Source organism: Salmo salar, chromosome ssa21 (genome assembly GCF_905237065.1).
Source record: "Salmo salar chromosome ssa21, Ssal_v3.1, whole genome shotgun sequence".
Taxonomy (NCBI): Eukaryota; Metazoa; Chordata; class Actinopteri; order Salmoniformes; family Salmonidae; genus Salmo; species Salmo salar.
The window spans coordinates 55,683,010-55,701,061 of record NC_059462.1 but is presented as its reverse complement, the minus strand read 5'-3'; the positions used below and the strand labels follow the sequence as shown (position 1 = coordinate 55,701,061).

Here is an 18,052-nt window from a genome sequence, read left to right as displayed (position 1 = left end):
CCTCCACATTGACTCTGTACCGGTACCCCCTGTATATAGCCTCCACATTGACTCTGTACCGTAATACCCTGTATATAGCCTCCACATTGACTCTGTACCGTAATACCCTGTATATAGCCTCCACATTGACTCTGTACCGGTACCCCCTGTATATGACCTCCACATTGACTCTGTACCGTAATACCCTGTATATAGCCTCCACATTGACTCTGTACCGTAATACCCTGTATATAGCCTCCACATTGACTCTGTACCGGTACCCCCTGTATATAGCCTCCACATTGACTCTGTACCGTAATACCCCTGTATATAGCCTCCACATTGACTCTGTACCGGTAACCCCCTGTATATGGCCTCCACATTGACTCTGTACCGTAATACCCTGTATATAGCCTCCACATTGACTCTGTACCGTAATACCCTGTATATAGCCTCCACATTGACTCTGTACCGTAATACCGTGTATATAGCCTCCACATTGACTCTGTACCGTAATACCCTGTATATAGCCTCCACATTGACTCTGTACTGTAATACCCTGTATATAGCCTCCACATTGACTCTGTACCGTAATACCCTGTATATAGCCTCCACATTGACTATGTACCGTAATACCCTGTATATAGCCTCCACATTGACTCTGTACCGTAATACCCTGTATATAGCCTCCACATTGACTCTGTACCGTAATACCCTGTATATAGCCTCCACATTGACTCTGTACCGTAATACCCTGTATATAGCCTCCACATTGACTCTGTACCGGTACCCCTTGTATATAGCCTCCACATTGACTCTGTACCGGCACCCCCTGTATATATCCTCCACATTGACTCTGTACCGGTACCCCCTGTATATAGCCTCCACATTGACTCTATACCGTAATACCCTGTATATAGCCTCCACATTGACTCTGTACCGGTACCCCCTGTATATAGCCTCCACATTGACTCTGTACCGTAATACCCTGTATATAGCCTCCACATTGACTCTGTACCGTAATACCCTGTATATAGCCTCCACATTGACTCTGTACCGGTACCCCCTGTATATGACCTCCACATTGACTCTGTACCGTAATACCCTGTATATAGCCTCCACATTGACTCTGTACCGTAATACCCTGTATATAGCCTCCACATTGACTCTGTACCGGTACCCCCTGTATATTTAGCCTCCACATTGACTCTGTACCGATACCCCCTGTATATAGCCTCCACATTGACTCTGTACCGGTACCCCCTGTATATGACCTCCACATTGACTCTGTACCGTAATACCCTGTATATAGCCTCCACATTGACTCTGTACCGTAATACCCTGTATATAGCCTCCACATTGACTCTGTACCGTAATACCCTGTATATAGCCTCCACATTGACTCTGTACCGTAATACCCTGTATATAGCCTCCACATTGACTCTGTACCGTAATACCCTGTATATGACCTCCACATTGACTCTGTACCGTAACACCCTGTATATAGCCTCCACATTGACTCTGTACCGTAACACCCTGTATATAGCCTCAACATTGACTCTGTACCGTAATACCCTGTATATAGCCTCCACATTGACTCTGTACCGTAATACCCTGTATATAGCCTCCACATTGACTCTGTACCGTAATACCCTGTATATAGCCTCCACATTGACTCTGTACCGTAATACCCTGTATATAGCCTCCACATTGACTCTGTACCGTAATACCCTGTATATAGCCTCCACATTGACTCTGTACCGTAATACCCTGTATATAGCCTCCACATTGACTCTGTACCGGTACCCCCTGTATATGACCTCCACATTGACTCTGTACCGTAATACCCTGTATATAGCCTCCACATTGACTCTGTACCGTAATACCCTGTATATAGCCTCCACATTGACTCTGTACCGTAATACCCTGTATATAGCCTCCACATTGACTCTGTACCGTAATACCCTGTATATAGCCTCCACATTGACTCTGTACCGTAATACCCTGTATATGACCTCCACATTGACTCTGTACCGTAACACCCTGTATATAGCCTCCACATTGACTCTGTACCGTAATACCCTGTATATAGCCTCCACATTGACTCTGTACCGTAATACCCTGTATATAGCCTCCACATTGACTCTGTACCGTAACACCCTGTATATAGCCTCCACATTGACTCTGTGCCGTAATACCCTGTATATAGCCTCCACATTGACTCTGTACCGTAATACCCTGTATATAGCCTCCACATTGACTCTGTACCGTAATACCCTGTATATAGCCTCCACATTGACTCTGTACCGTAATACCCTGTATATAGCCTCCACATTGACTCTGTACCGTAACACCCTGTATATAGCCTCCACATTGACTCTGTACCGTAATACCCTGTATATAGCCTCCACATTGACTCTGTACCGTAATACCCTGTATATAGCCTCCACATTGACTCTGTACCGTAATACCCTGTATATAGCCTCCACATTGACTCTGTACCGTAATACCCTGTATATAGCCTCCACATTGACTCTGTACCGTAACACCCTGTATATAGCCTCCACATTGACTCTGTACCGTAATACCCTGTATATAGCCTCCACATTGACTCTGTACCGTAATACCCTGTATATAGCCTCCATATTGACTCTGTACCGTAATACCCTGTATATAGCCTCCACATTGACTCTGTACCGTAATACCCTGTATATAGCCTCCACATTGACTCTGTACCGTAATACCCTGTATATAGCCTCCACATTGACTCTGTACCGTAATACCCTGTATATAGCCTCCACATTGACTCTGTACCGTAATACCCTGTATATAGCCTCCACATTGACTCTGTACCGTAATACCCTGTATATAGCCTCCACATTGACTCTGTACCGTAATACCCTGTATATAGCCTCCACATTGACTCTGTACCGGTAACCCCCTGTATATAGCCTCCACATTGACTCTGTACCGTAATACCCTGTATATAGCCTCCACATTGACTCTGTACCGAGTACCTCCTGTATATAGCCTCCACATTGACTCTGTACCGTAATACCCTGTATATAGCCTCCACATTGACTCTGTACCGTAATCCCCTGTATATAGCCTCCACATTGACTCTGTACCGTAATACCCTGTATATAGCCTCCACATTGACTCTGTACCGTAAACCCTGTATATAGCCTCCACATTGACTCTGTACCGTACACCCTGTATATAGCCTCCACATTGACTCTGTACCGGTACCCCCTGTATATAGCCTCCACATTGACTCTGTACCGTAATACCCTGTATATAGCCTCCACATTGACTCTGTACCGGTACACCCTGTATATAGCCTCCACATTGACTCTGTACCGTAATACCCTGTATATAGCCTCCACATTGACTCTGTACCGTAACACCCTGTATATAGCCTCCACATTGACTCTGTACCGTAATACCCTGTATATAGCCTCGCTTGTTGTTATTTTACTGCTGCTGTTTAATTATTTGTTACCTTTATTTCTTTTTTTTTTGTAGGTATTTTTCTTAAAACTGCATTGTTGGTCAAGAGCTTGTAAGTAAGCATTTCATTGTAAGGTTGTATTCTGTTATCCTGTTGTATTCAGCGCATGTGACAAATAAAATTTGATATAGATTTTTGTTACATTTTGAATTCGATCATAATGTTAGCATCATCATGTCTCAGACACCTGCAGTTACATGCTATAAGAGAGACAGTTCATTTTTGGGACGGAGCGTCAGGCTACCCAGCTAATAGTTAAAAACACACACAGGAGACTAACCACAGCCTCACTGGAGCAGAGGACAGGTAGCTCAATCAATGATGCTGATCAGACAGATCGTGATCAATACGTATCTGAGCCTTACACCACAGTGAGGCCCTGTAGCCCTGTGTGCGTGTTTTACAGCGTGTAATTACCTGGTCCTCTCAGGGCAGCGGTGGTCTCCTCTAGTCTGGGCAGGGTGGTTGTGGCAGTGTCAGGAAGAGTAGTCATTTCTGTAGAGAGAAGAAAAGAGCAAGAGAGGAAGATTACTTTATAGTACAATTGTACACAAGGTTCAACGGAAATTAGATCTCTGCTTTACCCTAAACCCCTGAGAACCAACAACAGAGTCTGTGCCATATCATATCATACCAGGGAGGTAGGGAGGTAAACAGTAGTGTAAACAACAACACATCTCTACCGTGTGAGGTCGTAAGTGTAAACAACAACACATCTCTACCGTGTGAGGTCGTAAGTGTAAACAACAACACATCTCTACCGTGTGAGGTCGTAAGTGTAAACAACAACACATCTCTACCGTGTGAGGTCGTAAGTGTAAACAACAACACATCTCTACCGTGTGAGGTCGTAAGTGTAAACAACAACACATCTCTACCGTGTGAGGTCGTAAGTGTAAACAACAACACATCTCTACGGGGTGAGGTCGGGAGGTAGGGAGGTAGGTAGGGAGGACGGGAGGTGGGGAGGTAGGGAGGTGGGAGGTAGGGAGGGAGGTAGGGAGGACGGGAGGTGGGGAGGTAGGGAGGTGGGAGGTAGGGAGGGAGGTAGGGAGGACGGGAGGTGGGGAGGTAGGGAGGTAGGGAGTTGGGGAGGAGGGAGGTAGGGAGGTAGGGAGGAGGGAGGGAGGTAGAGATCATCAGTACACACATCCCTCTATTATGGATGTTCTGCTCTCAGTGACATGGCAGCCTGCAGCATCACACAGTGTTGAGCCAACGCACCACAGAACACTCTCCCTGTCTGTCTGTCTGTCTGTCTGTCTGTCTGTCTGTCTGTCTGTCTGTCTGTCTGTCTGTCTGTCTGTCTGTCTGTCTGTCTGTCTGTCTGTCTGTCTCTCTCTCTCTGTCTCTCTCTGTCTCTCCCTCTCTCTCTGTCTCTCTGTCTGTCTCTGTCTATCTCTCTCTGTCTCTCTCTGTCTCTCTCTCTCTCTCTCTCTCTCTCTGTCTCTCCCTCTCTCTCTCTGTCTCTCTCTGCACCATAGAAGGGAAACCACTGTCACAGTACTGTCACACACACAAACATATACAGAAGCACTCACTCACTCACTCACTCACTCACTCACTCACTCACTCACTCACTCACTCACTCACTCACTCACTCACTCACTCACTCACTCACTCACTCACTCACTCACTCACTCACTCACTCACTCACTCACTCACTCACTCACTCACTCACTCACTCACTCTTTCTCATGCTCTCATTCTCTTTCTCTCTTGCTCAGTACAGCTGGAAACTATCTCAGAGCCTGTGTGCAAACTGTTTAAAGAATGCTAACTGAGGATAAAACCAGTCCTTATTGGGACCAGCAGGCTGTTGGCGTACGTGCATGTGCGTGTGTTTGTGAGAGAGGGAGAGTTACCCCCCCGTGGATGACGTAAAGGGAACAGAAATACCAGCACCTGGAGGAATCACCCCACGGTACCTTGGTCTAGTGAGTTAGGGTGACAGCCCCCCCCCCATTTTGTCCCTTTGTCCCACAATAAACATTTTATCAACAAATTGAAACAGATGTTGTTGAGATCTGATATTCTGCGCATCGCAAGACGAGACTTGTCAATGTCATATCGTTTGTTAAATCCTTTCGGGCAACATTCCAGCTGAACTTGGAGAGGGCTGTTAATTACTTACAAAAAGCGGTTTTAACTAAGACCTACAATATATATATATATATATATATATATATATATATATATATGTATATCTGTATTAGTAGTGTTGGTGTTTATCTGTATTAGTAGTGTTGGTGTTTATCTGTATTAGTAGTGTTGGTGTCTCTCTGTATTAGTAGTGTTGGTGTTTATCTGTATTAGTAGTGTTGGTGTTTATCTGTATTAGTAGTGTTGGTGTTTATCTGTATTAGTAGTGTTGGTGTCTCTCTGTATTAGTAGTGTTGGTGTTTATCTGTATTAGTAGTGTTGGTGTCTCTCTGTATTAGTAGTGTTGGTGTCTCTCTGTATTAGTAGTGTTGGTGTCTCTCTGTATTAGTAGTGTTGGTGTCTATCTGTATTAGCAGTGTTGGTGTTTCTCTGTATTAGTAGTGTTGGTGTTTATCTGTATTAGTAGTGTTGGTGTCTCTCTGTATTAGTAGTGTTGGTGTCTCTCTGTATTAGTAGTGTTGGTGTCTCTCTGTATTAGTAGTGTTGGTGTCTCTCTGTATTAGTAGTGTTGGTGTCTCTCTGTATTAGTAGTGTTGGTGTCTCTCTGTATTAGTAGTGTTGGTGTTTATCTGTATTAGCAGTGTTGGTGTCTCTCTGTATGAGTAGTGTTGGTGTTTATCTGTATTAGTAGTGTTGGTGTCTATCTGTATTAATCGTGTTGGTGTTTATCTGTATTAGTAGTGTTGGTGTCTATCTGTATTAGTAGTGTTGGTGTCTATCTGTATTAGTAGTGTTGGTGTCTATCTGTATTAGTAGTGTTGGTGTCTCTCTGTATTAGTAGTGTTGGTGTTTCTCTGTATTAGTAGTGTTGGTGTCTCTCTGTATTAGTAGTGTTGGTGTCTCTCTGTATTAGTAGTGTTGGTGTCTCTCTGTATTAGTAGTGTTGGTGTTTATCTGTATTAGTAGTGTTGGTGTTTATCTGTATTAGTAGTGTTGGTGTCTCTCTGTATTAGTAGTGTTGGTGTCTCTCTGTATTAGTAGTGTTGGTGTCTCTCTGTATTAGTAGTGTTGGTGTCTCTCTGTATTAGTAGTGTTGGTGTCTATCTGTATTAGTAGTGTTGGTGTTTATCTGTATTAGTAGTGTTGGTGTTTATCTGTATTAGTAGTGTTGGTGTCTATCTGTATTAGTAGTGTTGGTGTTTATCTGTATTAGTAGTGTTGGTGTCTTCAGTTAGCTAACACAGCAGGTGTTTTGTGTGTGTGTGTGTGTGTGTGTGTGTGTGTGTGTGTGTGTGTGTGTGTGTGTGTGTGTGTGTGTGTTGGTGTGTGTCACTGGGACTTACTCAAAACTTTCCAAAAACAGATCGCTTTCTTCAAATATAGGACTACACAATTACATTACATTATATTATTAAATTCATTACAGCGTAGGAACTAAATGACTAATTACTGTCAGTGCTTACTAACATAATTCGTTTTATTGCTCTTTACAGTTCGTGTGGCTCAGTTGGTAGAGCATGGTGTTTGCAACGCTAGGGTTGTGGGTTCGATTCCCACGGGGGACCAGTACGGGAAAAAAATATATAAAAAAAAATGTATGAAATGTATGCATTCGCTACTGTAGGTCGCTCTGGATAAGAGCGTCTGCTATTTACTAAAATGTAAGACTTAATTAATTGGCTAATACTTCACTCATGACACAACTAATTCAGCACCCTATAAAAAAATATATATAAATATATGTATTTGTAATATATTAGGAAATGAATAAACCCAGACATGAAATAGTAACTCCACGTTTAAACTGTATTTATTAAACTGTATCAATCTGTTTCCCTTTGAAACTGTAACGAATTAACCTCCCAGGGAGAGGAGGAAGAGAGGAGGGAGAGAGGAGGGAGAGAGAGAGGAAGAGAGGAGAGAGAGGAGGGAGAGAGAGAGGAAGAGAGGAGGGAGAGAGGAGGGAGAGAGGAGAGAGAGGAAGAGAGGAAGAGAGGAGGGAGAGAGGAGGGAGAGAGAGAGGAAGAGAGGAGGGAGAGAGAGGAGGGAGAGAGATGAGAGAGAGGAAGAGAGGAGGGAGAGAGGAGGAAGAGAGGAGGGAGAGAGGAGGGAGAGAGAGAGGGAGAGAGGAGGAAGAGAGGAGGGAGAGAGGAGAGCGAGAGAGGAAGAGAGGAGGGAGAGAGGAGGGAGAGAGAGAGGAAGAGAGGAGGGAGAGAGGAGAGAGAGGAAGAGAGGAGGGAGAGAGAGAGGAAGAGAGGAGGGAGAGAGGAGGGAGAGAGAGAGGAAGCATCAGTACTAACACACATCCAGTCAGAGAGTAAGTCAGTCAGGAAAACCTGCGGGGAAGAAAACAGAGGTAGTCAGTCAGGAAGGGCTGAATCCACTGCTGTAGCTTTCATGCGCTGACATCAAGTCAAGATTTAAGAGCTCATCAAGATAAGAGTACATATGTCAAGTTAGGATTATACCCTTAGTCAGTCCTCTACCTGCTCCACAACCTGACAGTTATCTCCCCCGCTCTCTCCCCCTCTCTCTCCTCTCTCTCTCTCCTCTCTCTCTCCTCTCTCCCTCTTCTCCTCCTCCTTTCCCCCTTCTCTCCCTCCTCTCTCCCTCCTCTCTCCCTCCTCTCTCTCCTCTCCCCCCTTTTCCCTCCTCTCTCCCTCCTCTCTTCCTCCTTTCCCCCTCATCTCTCTCCTCTCCCCCTCTTCTCTCCCTCTTCTCTCCCTCTTCTCTCCCTCTTCTCTCCCTCCTCTCTCCCTCCTCTCTCTCTCTCCTCTCCCCTTCTCTCTTCCTCTTTTCTCTCTTCTCTCCTTCATCTCTTCCCCCCTTCTCTTCTCTCTCCCTCCTCTCTTCCTCCACTCCCTCCCCTCTCCAACCTCTGTCTCCCACTACTGTCTGCCCAGACTAAACAATTAATGAGCCATCTTCTCTCCTTAAGGAGCAATTCAGTTAAGGTCAGGTCCTGTCACTGCGCTATTGCTGTGACGTTGAGACCTTTAGATGACATTGGGGTTTGTCAGCAGTGACAGGGCACAGAGAGAGAGAAGCTGAGTCACCTTCACAGACCCAACAGTCAATAAAGAATATACAGGAAGGAAGTGATGAAGTCAGAATTTACATTCTAAGAACTGATGGCAGCTATGGGATCTTGTGGGCAGAACTGAAAACACTTGTGCGAGCAAGGAGCCCTACAAATCTGACTCAGTTACACCAGCTCTGTCAGGAGGATTGGGCCAAAATTCACCCAACTTATTGTGGGAAGCTTGTGGAAGGCTACCCAAAACGTTTGACCCAAGTTAAACAATTGAAAGGCAATGCTACCAAATACTAATTGAGTGTATGTAAACTTCTGACCCACCGGGAATGTGATGAAAGAAATAAAAGCTGAAATAAATAATTCTCTCTACTATTATTCTGACATTTCACATTCTTAAAATAAATTGGTGATCCTAACTGACCTGAGACAGGGATTTTTACTTGGATTATATGTCAGGAATTGTGAAAAACTGAGTGTAAATGTATTTGGCTAAGGTGTATGTAAACTTTCGACTTCAACTGTATTTCCTTTCACTGTCTCCAGCTACCCAGACCGGTCTGATCAGCCTGATAGGTTTGTCCTGCTTACAGTGTGTGTGTGTGTGTGTGTGTGTGTGTGTGTGTGTGTGTGTGTGTGTGTGTGTGTGTGTGTGTGTGTGTGTGTGTGTGTGTGTGTGTGTGTGATAAGGTCTGCTCGGTTAGCTGTGCACATCTGTGTGTGTGTGTGTGTGTGTGTGTGTGTGTGTGTGTGTGTGTGTGATAAGGTCTGCTCGGTTAGCTGTGCACATCTGTGTGTGTGTGTGTGTGTGTGCAGCAATGGAATGAAACATCCAGCCAATGCCTCAAGTGTGGTGCTGTAGGTCCACCCCACACGAAGGGTTGTGGGATCCAGAAACAACCTCTAGCCGCTGTCCCTTAGACACGTGAGGAGATCTGAGAGAATAGGACAGGTGTAAAGCAATATAGCCAACATTCTACCAAGGTGGAGCTCTCACAACATCACCATCCATCAATCCCTCTCAGATCCCCACAAAGTGTCTAGACTCTGGGCTGTAGAGGCTAGGGGTTGTTTCTAGACATCTCTCCCTCTTCTCTCCCTCTTCTCTACCTCCTCTCTCCCTCCTCTCTCCCTCCTCTCCCCCTCCTCTCTCTCCCTCCTCTCCCCCTCCTCTCTTCCTCTTTTCCCTCCTCTCTACCTCCTCTCTCCCTCCTCTCTCCCTCCTCTCTCTCTCCTCTCCCCCTCCTCTCTCCCTCCTCTCTCCCTCCTCTCTCTCTCCCTCCTCTCTCACTCCTCTCTCTCTCCCTCCTCTCTCCCTCATCTCTCCCTCTTTTCCCTCTTTTCCCTCCTCTCTCTCTCCTCTCCCCCTCCTCTCTCCCTCCTCTCTCCCTCCTCTCTCTCTACCTCCTCTCTCCCTCCTCTCCCCCTCCTCTCTTCCTCTTTTCCCTCCTCTCTACCTCCTCTCTCCCTCCTCTCTCCCTCCTCTCTCTCTCCTCTCCCCCTCCTCTCTCCCTCCTCTCTCCCTCCTCTCTCTCTCCCTCCTCTCTCCCTCCTCTCTCTCTCCCTCCTCTCTCCCTCATCTCTCCCTCTTTTCCCTCTTTTCCCTCCTCTCTCTCTCCTCTCCCCCTCCTCTCTCCCTCCTCTCTCCCTCCTCTCTCTCTACCTCCTCTCTCCCTCCTCTCTCCCTCCTCTCTCTCTCTCCTCTCCCCCTCCTCTCTTCCTCTTTTCCCTCCTCTCTCCCTCTTCTCTCCCTCCTCTCTCCCTCCTCTCTCTCTCCTCTCCCCCTCCTCTCTTCCTCTTTTCCGTCTTCTCTGCCTCTTCTCTCCCTCCTCTCTCCCTCCTCTCTCTCTCTCCTCTCCCCCTCCTCTCTTCCTCTTTTCTCTCTTCTCTCCTTCATCTCTTCCCCCCTTCTCTCCTTACGGGTATTATGATATTTCAGTCAGTCAGTCTGGGACTGTCAGAAAAGAAATGTATAGCTCTCAAATACTTGCTTCCTCTGTCTCCTTGTCTCTTTCTCAAAGCCCATTGGATGAGAAGGTCAGAGGTCCTTCCCCCTTTTTTTCATCCATTTCTCACCTCCATCTCAAAGCCCATTGGGGGAGAGGAGGGAAGGTTCCTCCCCTCTGGCTCCATCTCAAAGCCCATTGGAGGAGAGGAGGGAAGGTTCCTCCCCTCTGGCTCCATCTCAAAGCCCATTGGGGGGAGAGGAGGGAAGGTTCCTCCCCTCTGGCTCCATCTCAAAGCCCATTGGGGGAGAGGAGGGAAGGTTCCTCCCCTCTGGCTCCATCTCAAAGCCCATTGGAGGAGAGGAGGGAAGGTTCCTCCCCTCTGGCTCCATCTCAAAGCCCATTGGAGGAGAGGAGGGACGGTTCCTCCCCTCTGGCTCCATCTCAAAGCCCATTGGAGGAGAGGAGGGAAGGTTCCTCCCCTCTGGCTCCATCTCAAAGCCCATTGGAGGAGAGGAGGGAAGGTTCCTCCCCTCTGGCTCCATCTCAAAGCCCATTGGGGGAGAGGAGGGACGGTTCCTCCCCTCTGGCTCCATCTCAAAGCCCATTGGGGGGAGAGGAGGGAAGGTTCCTCCCCTCTGGCTCCATCTCAAAGCCCATTGGGGGAGAGGAGGGAAGGTTCCTCCCCTCTGGCTCCATCTCACAGCCCATTGGGGGAGAGGAGGGAAGGTTCGTCCCCTCTGGCTCCATCTCAAAGCCCATTGGGGGAGAGGAGGGAAGGTTCCTCCCCTCTGGCTCCATCTCAAAGCCCATTGGAGGAGAGGAGGGAAGGTTCCTCCCCTCTGGCTCCATCTCAAAGCCCATTGGGGGGAGAGGAGGGACGGTTCCTCCCCTCTGGCTCCATCTCAAAGCCCATTGGGGGGAGAGGAGGGAAGGTTCCTCCCTTCTGGCTCCATCTCAAAGCCCATTGGAGGAGAGGAGGGAAGGTTCCTCCCCTCTGGCTCCATCTCAAAGCCCATTGGGGGGAGAGGAGGGACGGTTCCTCCCCTCTGGCTCCATCTCAAAGCCCATTGGGGGAGAGGAGGGAAGGTTCCTCCCCTCTGGCTCCATCTCAAAGCCCATTGGGGGAGAGGAGGGAAGGTTCCTCCCCTCTGGCTCCATCTCAAAGCCCATTGGGGGAGAGGAGGGAAGGTTCCTCCCCTCTGGCTCCATCTCAAAGCCCATTGGGGGGAGAGGAGGGAAGGTTCCTCCCCTCTGGCTCCATCTCAAAGCCCATTGGAGGAGAGGAGGGAAGGTTCCTCCCCTCTGGCTCCATCTCAAAGCCCATTGGGGGGAGAGGAGGGACGGTTCCTCCCCTCTGGCTCCATCTCAAAGCCCATTGGGGGGAGAGGAGGGAAGGTTCCTCCCTTCTGGCTCCATCTCAAAGCCCATTGGGGGAGAGGAGGGACGGTTCCTCCCCTCTGGCTCCATCTCAAAGCCCATTGGGGGGAGAGGAGGGAAGGTTCCTCCCCTCTGGCTCCATCTCAAAGCCCATTGGGAGGAGAGGAGGGAAGGTTCCTCCCCTCTGGCTCCATCTCAAAGCCCATTGGGGGGAGAGGAGGGAAGGTTCCTCCCCTCTGGCTCCATCTCAAAGCCCATTGGGGGAGAGGAGGGAAGGTTCCTCCCCTCTGGCTCCCTCTCAAAGCCCATTGGAGGAGAGGAGGGACGGTTCCTCCCCTCTGGCTCCATCTCAAAGCCCATTGGGGGTTTAGGAGGGAAGGTTCATCCCCTCTGGCTCCATCTCAAAGCCCATTGGGGGGAGAGGAGGGAAGGTTCCTCCCCTCTGGCTCCCTCTCAAAGCCCATTGGGGGAGAGGAGGGAAGGTTCCTCCCCTCTGGCTCCCTCTCAAAGCCCATTGGGGGGAGAGGAGGGAAGGTTCCTCCCCTTTGGCTCCATCTCAAAGCCCATTGGGGGGAGAGGAGGGAAGGTTCCTCCCCTTTGGCTCCATCTCAAAGCCCATTGGGGGGAGAGGAGGGAAGGTTCCTCCCCTCTGGCTCCATCTCAAAGCCCATTGGGGGGAGAGGAGGGAAGGTTCCTCCCCTCTGGCTCCATCTCAAAGCCCATTGGGGGGAGAGGAGGGAAGGTTCCTCCCCTCTGGCTCCATCTCAAAGCCCATTGGGGGGAGAGGAGGGACGGTTCCTCCCCTCTGGCTCCATCTCAAAGCCCATTGGGGGTTTAGGAGGGAAGGTTCATCCCCTCTGGCTCCATCTCAAAGCCCATTGGGGGGAGAGGAGGGAAGGTTCCTCCCCTCTGGCTCCCTCTCAAAGCCCATTGGGGGGAGAGGAGGGAAGGTTCCTCCCCTCTGGCTCCCTCTCAAAGCCCATTGGGGGGAGAGGAGGGAAGGTTCCTCCCCTCTGGCTCCATCTCAAAGCCCATTGGGAGGAGAGGAGGGAAGGTTCCTCCCCTTTGGCTCCATCTCAAAGCCCATTGGGGGGAGAGGAGGGAAGGTTCCTCCCCTCTGGCTCCATCTCAAAGCCCATTGGGGGGAGAGGAGGGACGGTTCCTCCCCTCTGGCTCCCTCTCAAAGCCCATTGGAGGAGAGGAGGGAAGGTTCCTCCCCTTTGGCTCCATCTCAAAGCCCATTGGGGGGAAAGGAGGGAAGGTTCATCCCCTCTGGCTCCATCTCAAAGCCCATTGGGGGAGAGGAGGGACGGTTCCTCCCCTCTGGCTCCCTCTCAAAGCCCATTGGGGGAGAGGAGGGACGGTTCCTCCCCTCTGGCTCCCTCTCAAAGCCCATTGGGGGAGAGGAGGGAAGGTTCCTCCCCTCCGGCTCCATCTCAAAGCCCATTGGGAGGAGAGGAGGGAAGGTTCCTCCCCTTTGGCTCCATCTCAAAGCCCATTGGGGGGAGAGGAGGGAAGGTTCCTCCCCTCTGGCTCCATCTCAAAGCCCATTGGGGGGAGAGGAGGGACGGTTCCTCCCCTCTGGCTCCATCTCAAAGCCCATTGGGGGTTTAGGAGGGAAGGTTCATCCCCTCTGGCTCCATCTCAAAGCCCATTGGGGGAGAGGAGGGAAGGTTCCTCCCCTCTGGCTCCCTCTCAAAGCCCATTGGGGGGAGAGGAGGGAAGGTTCCTCCCCTCTGGCTCCCTCTCAAAGCCCATTGGGGGAGAGGAGGGAAGGTTCCTCCCCTCTGGCTCCCTCTCAAAGCCCATTGGGGGAGAGGAGGGAAGGTTCCTCCCCTCTGGCTCCATCTCAAAGCCCATTGGGAGGAGAGGAGGGAAGGTTCCTCCCCTTTGGCTCCATCTCAAAGCCCATTGGGGGGAGAGGAGGGAAGGTTCCTCCCCTCTGGCTCCATCTCAAAGCCCATTGGGGGGAGAGGAGGGACGGTTCCTCCCCTCTGGCTCCATCTCAAAGCCCATTGGGGGGAAAGGAGGGAAGGTTCATCCCCTCTGGCTCCATCTCAAAGCCCATTGGGGGAGAGGAGGGACGGTTCCTCCCCTCTGGCTCCCTCTCAAAGCCCATTGGGGGAGAGGAGGGACGGTTCCTCCCCTCTGGCTCCCTCTCAAAGCCCATTGGGGGGAGAGGAGGGAAGGTTCCTCCCCTCTGGCTCCATCTCAAAGCCCATTGGGGGAGAGGAGGGAAGGTTCCTCCCCTCTGGCTCCATCTCAAAGCCCATTGGGGGAGAGGAGGGAAGGTTCCTCCCCTCTGGCTCCATCTCAAAGCCCATTGGGGGAGAGGAGGGAAGGTTCCTCCCCTCTGGCTCCATCTCAAAGCCCATTGGAGGAGAGGAGGGAAGGTTCCTCCCCTCTGGCTCCATCTCAAAGCCCATTGGGGGAGAGGAGGGAAGGTTCCTCCCCTCTGGCTCCATCTCAAAGCCCATTGGGGAGAGGAGGGAAGGTTCCTCCCCTCTGGCTCCATCTCAAAGCCCATTGGAGGAGAGGAGGGAAGGTTCCTCCCCTCTGGCTCCATCTCAAAGCCCATTGGGAGGAGAGGAGGGAAGGTTCCTCCCCTCTGGCTCCATCTCAAAGCCCATTGGGGGAGAGGAGGGAAGGTTCCTCCCCTCTGGCTCCATCTCAAAGCCCATTGGAGGAGAGGAGGGATGGTTCCTCCCCTCTGGCTCCATCTCAAAGCCCATTGGGGGGAGAGGAGGGAAGGTTCCTCCCCTCTGGCTCCATCTCAAAGCCCATTGGAGGAGAGGAGGGAAGGTTCCTCCCCTCTGGCTCCATCTCAAAGCCCATTGGAGGAGAGGAGGGAAGGTTCCTCCCCTCTGGCTCCATCTCAAAGCCCATTGGAGGAGAGGAGGGACGGTTCCTCCCCTCTGGCTCCATCTCAAAGCCCATTGGAGGAGAGGAGGGAAGGTTCCTCCCCTCTGGCTCCATCTCAAAGCCCATTGGAGGAGAGGAGGGAAGGTTCCTCCCCTCTGGCTCCATCTCAAAGCCCATTGGGGGGAGAGGAGGGAAGGTTCCTCCCCTCTGGCTCCATCTCAAAGCCCATTGGGGGGAGAGGAGGGAAGGTTCCTCCCCTCTGGCTCCATCTCAAAGCCCATTGGGGGAGAGGAGGGAAGGTTCCTCCCCTCTGGCTCCATCTCAAAGCCCATTGGAGGAGAGGAGGGAAGGTTCCTCCCCTCTGGCTCCATCTCAAAGCCCATTGGAGGAGAGGAGGGACGGTTCCTCCCCTCTGGCTCCATCTCAAAGCCCATTGGAGGAGAGGAGGGAAGGTTCCTCCCCTCTGGCTCCATCTCAAAGCCCATTGGGGGGGAGAGGAGGGAAGGTTCCTCCCCTCTGGCTCCATCTCAAAGCCTATTGGGGGAGAGGAGGGAAGGTTCCTCCCCTCTGGCTCCATCTCAAAGCCCATTGGGGGAGAGGAGGGAAGGTTCATCCCCTCTGGCTCCATCTCAAAGCCCATTGGGGGGAGAGGAGGGAAGATTCCTCCCCTCTGGCTCCCTCTCAAAGCCCATTGGAGGAGAGGAGGGACGGTTCCTCCCCTCTGGCTCCATCTCAAAGCCCATTGGGGGTTTAGGAGGGAAGGTTCATCCCCTCTGGCTCCATCTCAAAGCCCATTGGAGGAGAGGAGGGAAGGTTCCTCCCCTCTGGCTCCATCTCAAAGCCCATTGGGGGGAGAGGAGGGAAGGTTCCTCCCCTTTGGCTCCATCTCAAAGCCCATTGGGGGGAGAGGAGGGAAGGTTCCTCCCCTCTGGCTCCATCTCAAAGCCCATTGGGGGAGAGGAGGGAAGGTTCCTCCCCTCTGGCTCCATCTCAAAGCCCATTGGAGGAGAGGAGGGAAGGTTCCTCCCCTCTGGCTCCATCTCAAAGCCCATTGGAGGAGAGGAGGGAAGGTTCCTCCCCTCTGGCTCCATCTCAAAGCCCATTGGAGGAGAGGAGGGACGGTTCCTCCCCTCTGGCTCCATCTCAAAGCCCATTGGAGGAGAGGAGGGAAGGTTCCTCCCCTCTGGCTCCATCTCAAAGCCCATTGGAGGAGAGGAGGGAAGGTTCCTCCCCTCTGGCTCCATCTCAAAGCCCATTGGGGGGAGAGGAGGGAAGGTTCCTCCCCTCTGGCTCCATCTCAAAGCCCATTGGGGGAGAGGAGGGAAGGTTCCTCCCCTCTGGCTCCATCTCAAAGCCCATTGGGGGGAGAGGAGGGAAGGTTCCTCCCCTCTGGCTCCATCTCAAAGCCCATTGGAGGAGAGGAGGGAAGGTTCCTCCCCTCTGGCTCCATCTCAAAGCCCATTGGAGGAGAGGAGGGACGGTTCCTCCCCTCTGGCTCCATCTCAAAGCCCATTGGAGGAGAGGAGGGAAGGTTCCTCCCCTCTGGCTCCATCTCAAAGCCCATTGGGGGTTTAGGAGGGAAGGTTCATCCCCTCTGGCTCCATCTCAAAGCCCATTGGGGGGAGAGGAGGGAAGGTTCCTCCCCTTTGGCTCCATCTCAAAGCCCATTGGGGGGAGAGGAGGGAAGGTTCCTCCCCTTTGGCTCCATCTCAAAGCCCATTGGGGGGAGAGGAGGGAAGGTTCCTCCCCTCTGGCTCCATCTCAAAGCCCATTGGGAGGAGAGGAGGGAAGGTTCATCCCCTCTGGCTCCATCTCAAAGCCCATTGGGGGGAGAGGAGGGAAGGTTCCTCCCCTCTGGCTCCATCTCAAAGCCCATTGGGGGGAGAGGAGGGAAGGTTCCTCCCCTCTGGCTCCATCTCAAAGCCCATTGGGGGGAGAGGAGGGACGGTTCCTCCCCTCTGGCTCCATCTCAAAGCCCATTGGGGGTTTAGGAGGGAAGGTTCATCCCCTCTGGCTCCATCTCAAAGCCCATTGGGGGGAGAGGAGGGAAGGTTCCTCCCCTCTGGCTCCCTCTCAAAGCCCATTGGGGGGAGAGGAGGGACGGTTCCTCCCCTCTGGCTCCATCTCAAAGCCCATTGGAGGAGAGGAGGGAAGGTTCCTCCCCTCTGGCTCCATCTCAAAGCCCATTGGGGGAGAGGAGGGAAGGTTCCTCCCCTCTGGCTCCATCTCAAAGCCCATTGGGGGAGAGGAGGGACGGTTCCTCCCCTCTGGCTCCATCTCAAAGCCCATTGGAGGAGAGGAGGGAAGGTTCCTCCCCTCTGGCTCCATCTCAAAGCCCATTGGAGGAGAGGAGGGAAGGTTCCTCCCCTCTGGCTCCATCTCAAAGCCCATTGGAGGAGAGGAGGGACGGTTCCTCCCCTCTGGCTCCATCTCAAAGCCCATTGGAGGAGAGGAGGGAAGGTTCCTCCCCTCTGGCTCCATCTCAAAGCCCATTGGGGGAGAGGAGGGAAGGTTCCTCCCCTCTGGCTCCATCTCAAAGCCCATTGGGGGAGAGGAGGGAAGGTTCCTCCCCTCTGGCTCCATCTCAAAGCCCATTGGGGGAGAGGAGGGAAGGTTCCTCCCCTCTGGCTCCATCTCAAAGCCCATTGGAGGAGAGGAGGGACGGTTCCTCCCCTCTGGCTCCATCTCAAAGCCCATTGGGGGAGAGGAGGGACGGTTCCTCCCCTCTGGCTCCATCTCAAAGCCCATTGGGGGGAGAGGAGGGACGGTTCCTCCCTTCTGGCTCCATCTCAAAGCCCATTGGGGGAGAGGAGGGAAGGTTCCTCCCCTCTGGCTCCATCTCAAAGCCCATTGGGGGGAGAGGAGGGATGGTTCCTCCCCTCTGGCTCCATCTCAAAGCCCATTGGGGGGAGAGGAGGGAAGGTTCCTCCCCTCTGACTCCATCTCAAAGCCCATTGGGGGAGAGGAGGGAAGGTTCGTCCCCTCTGGCTCCATCTCAAAGCCCATTGGGAGGAGAGGAGGGAAGGTTCCTCCCCTCTGGCTCCATCTCAAAGCCCATTGGAGGAGAGGAGGGAAGGTTCCTCCCCTCTGGCTCCCTCTCAAAGCCCATTGGAGGAGAGGAGGGACGGTTCCTCCCCTCTGACTCCATCTCAAAGCCCATTGGGGGTTTAGGAGGGAAGGTTCATCCCCTCTGGCTCCATCTCAAAGCCCATTGGGAGGAGAGGATGAAGAGTTTAC

At 51.8% G+C, this 18,052-nt stretch overlaps 1 protein-coding gene across 2 annotated transcripts in view; it reads right to left on the bottom strand.

Annotated features, from left to right (window-relative positions):
* Positions 1 to 18,052, bottom strand: part of LOC106582529 (neuropilin-2) — a 244,879-nt gene that overhangs the window by 50,366 nt on the left and 176,461 nt on the right. For both annotated transcript variants that reach the window (XM_045704914.1, XM_045704915.1), the window contains exon 12: positions 3,908 to 3,985. In XM_045704914.1, coding sequence (XP_045560870.1) covers positions 3,908 to 3,985 — 78 coding nt within the window. The remainder of the gene's footprint in view (positions 1 to 3,907; positions 3,986 to 18,052) is intronic.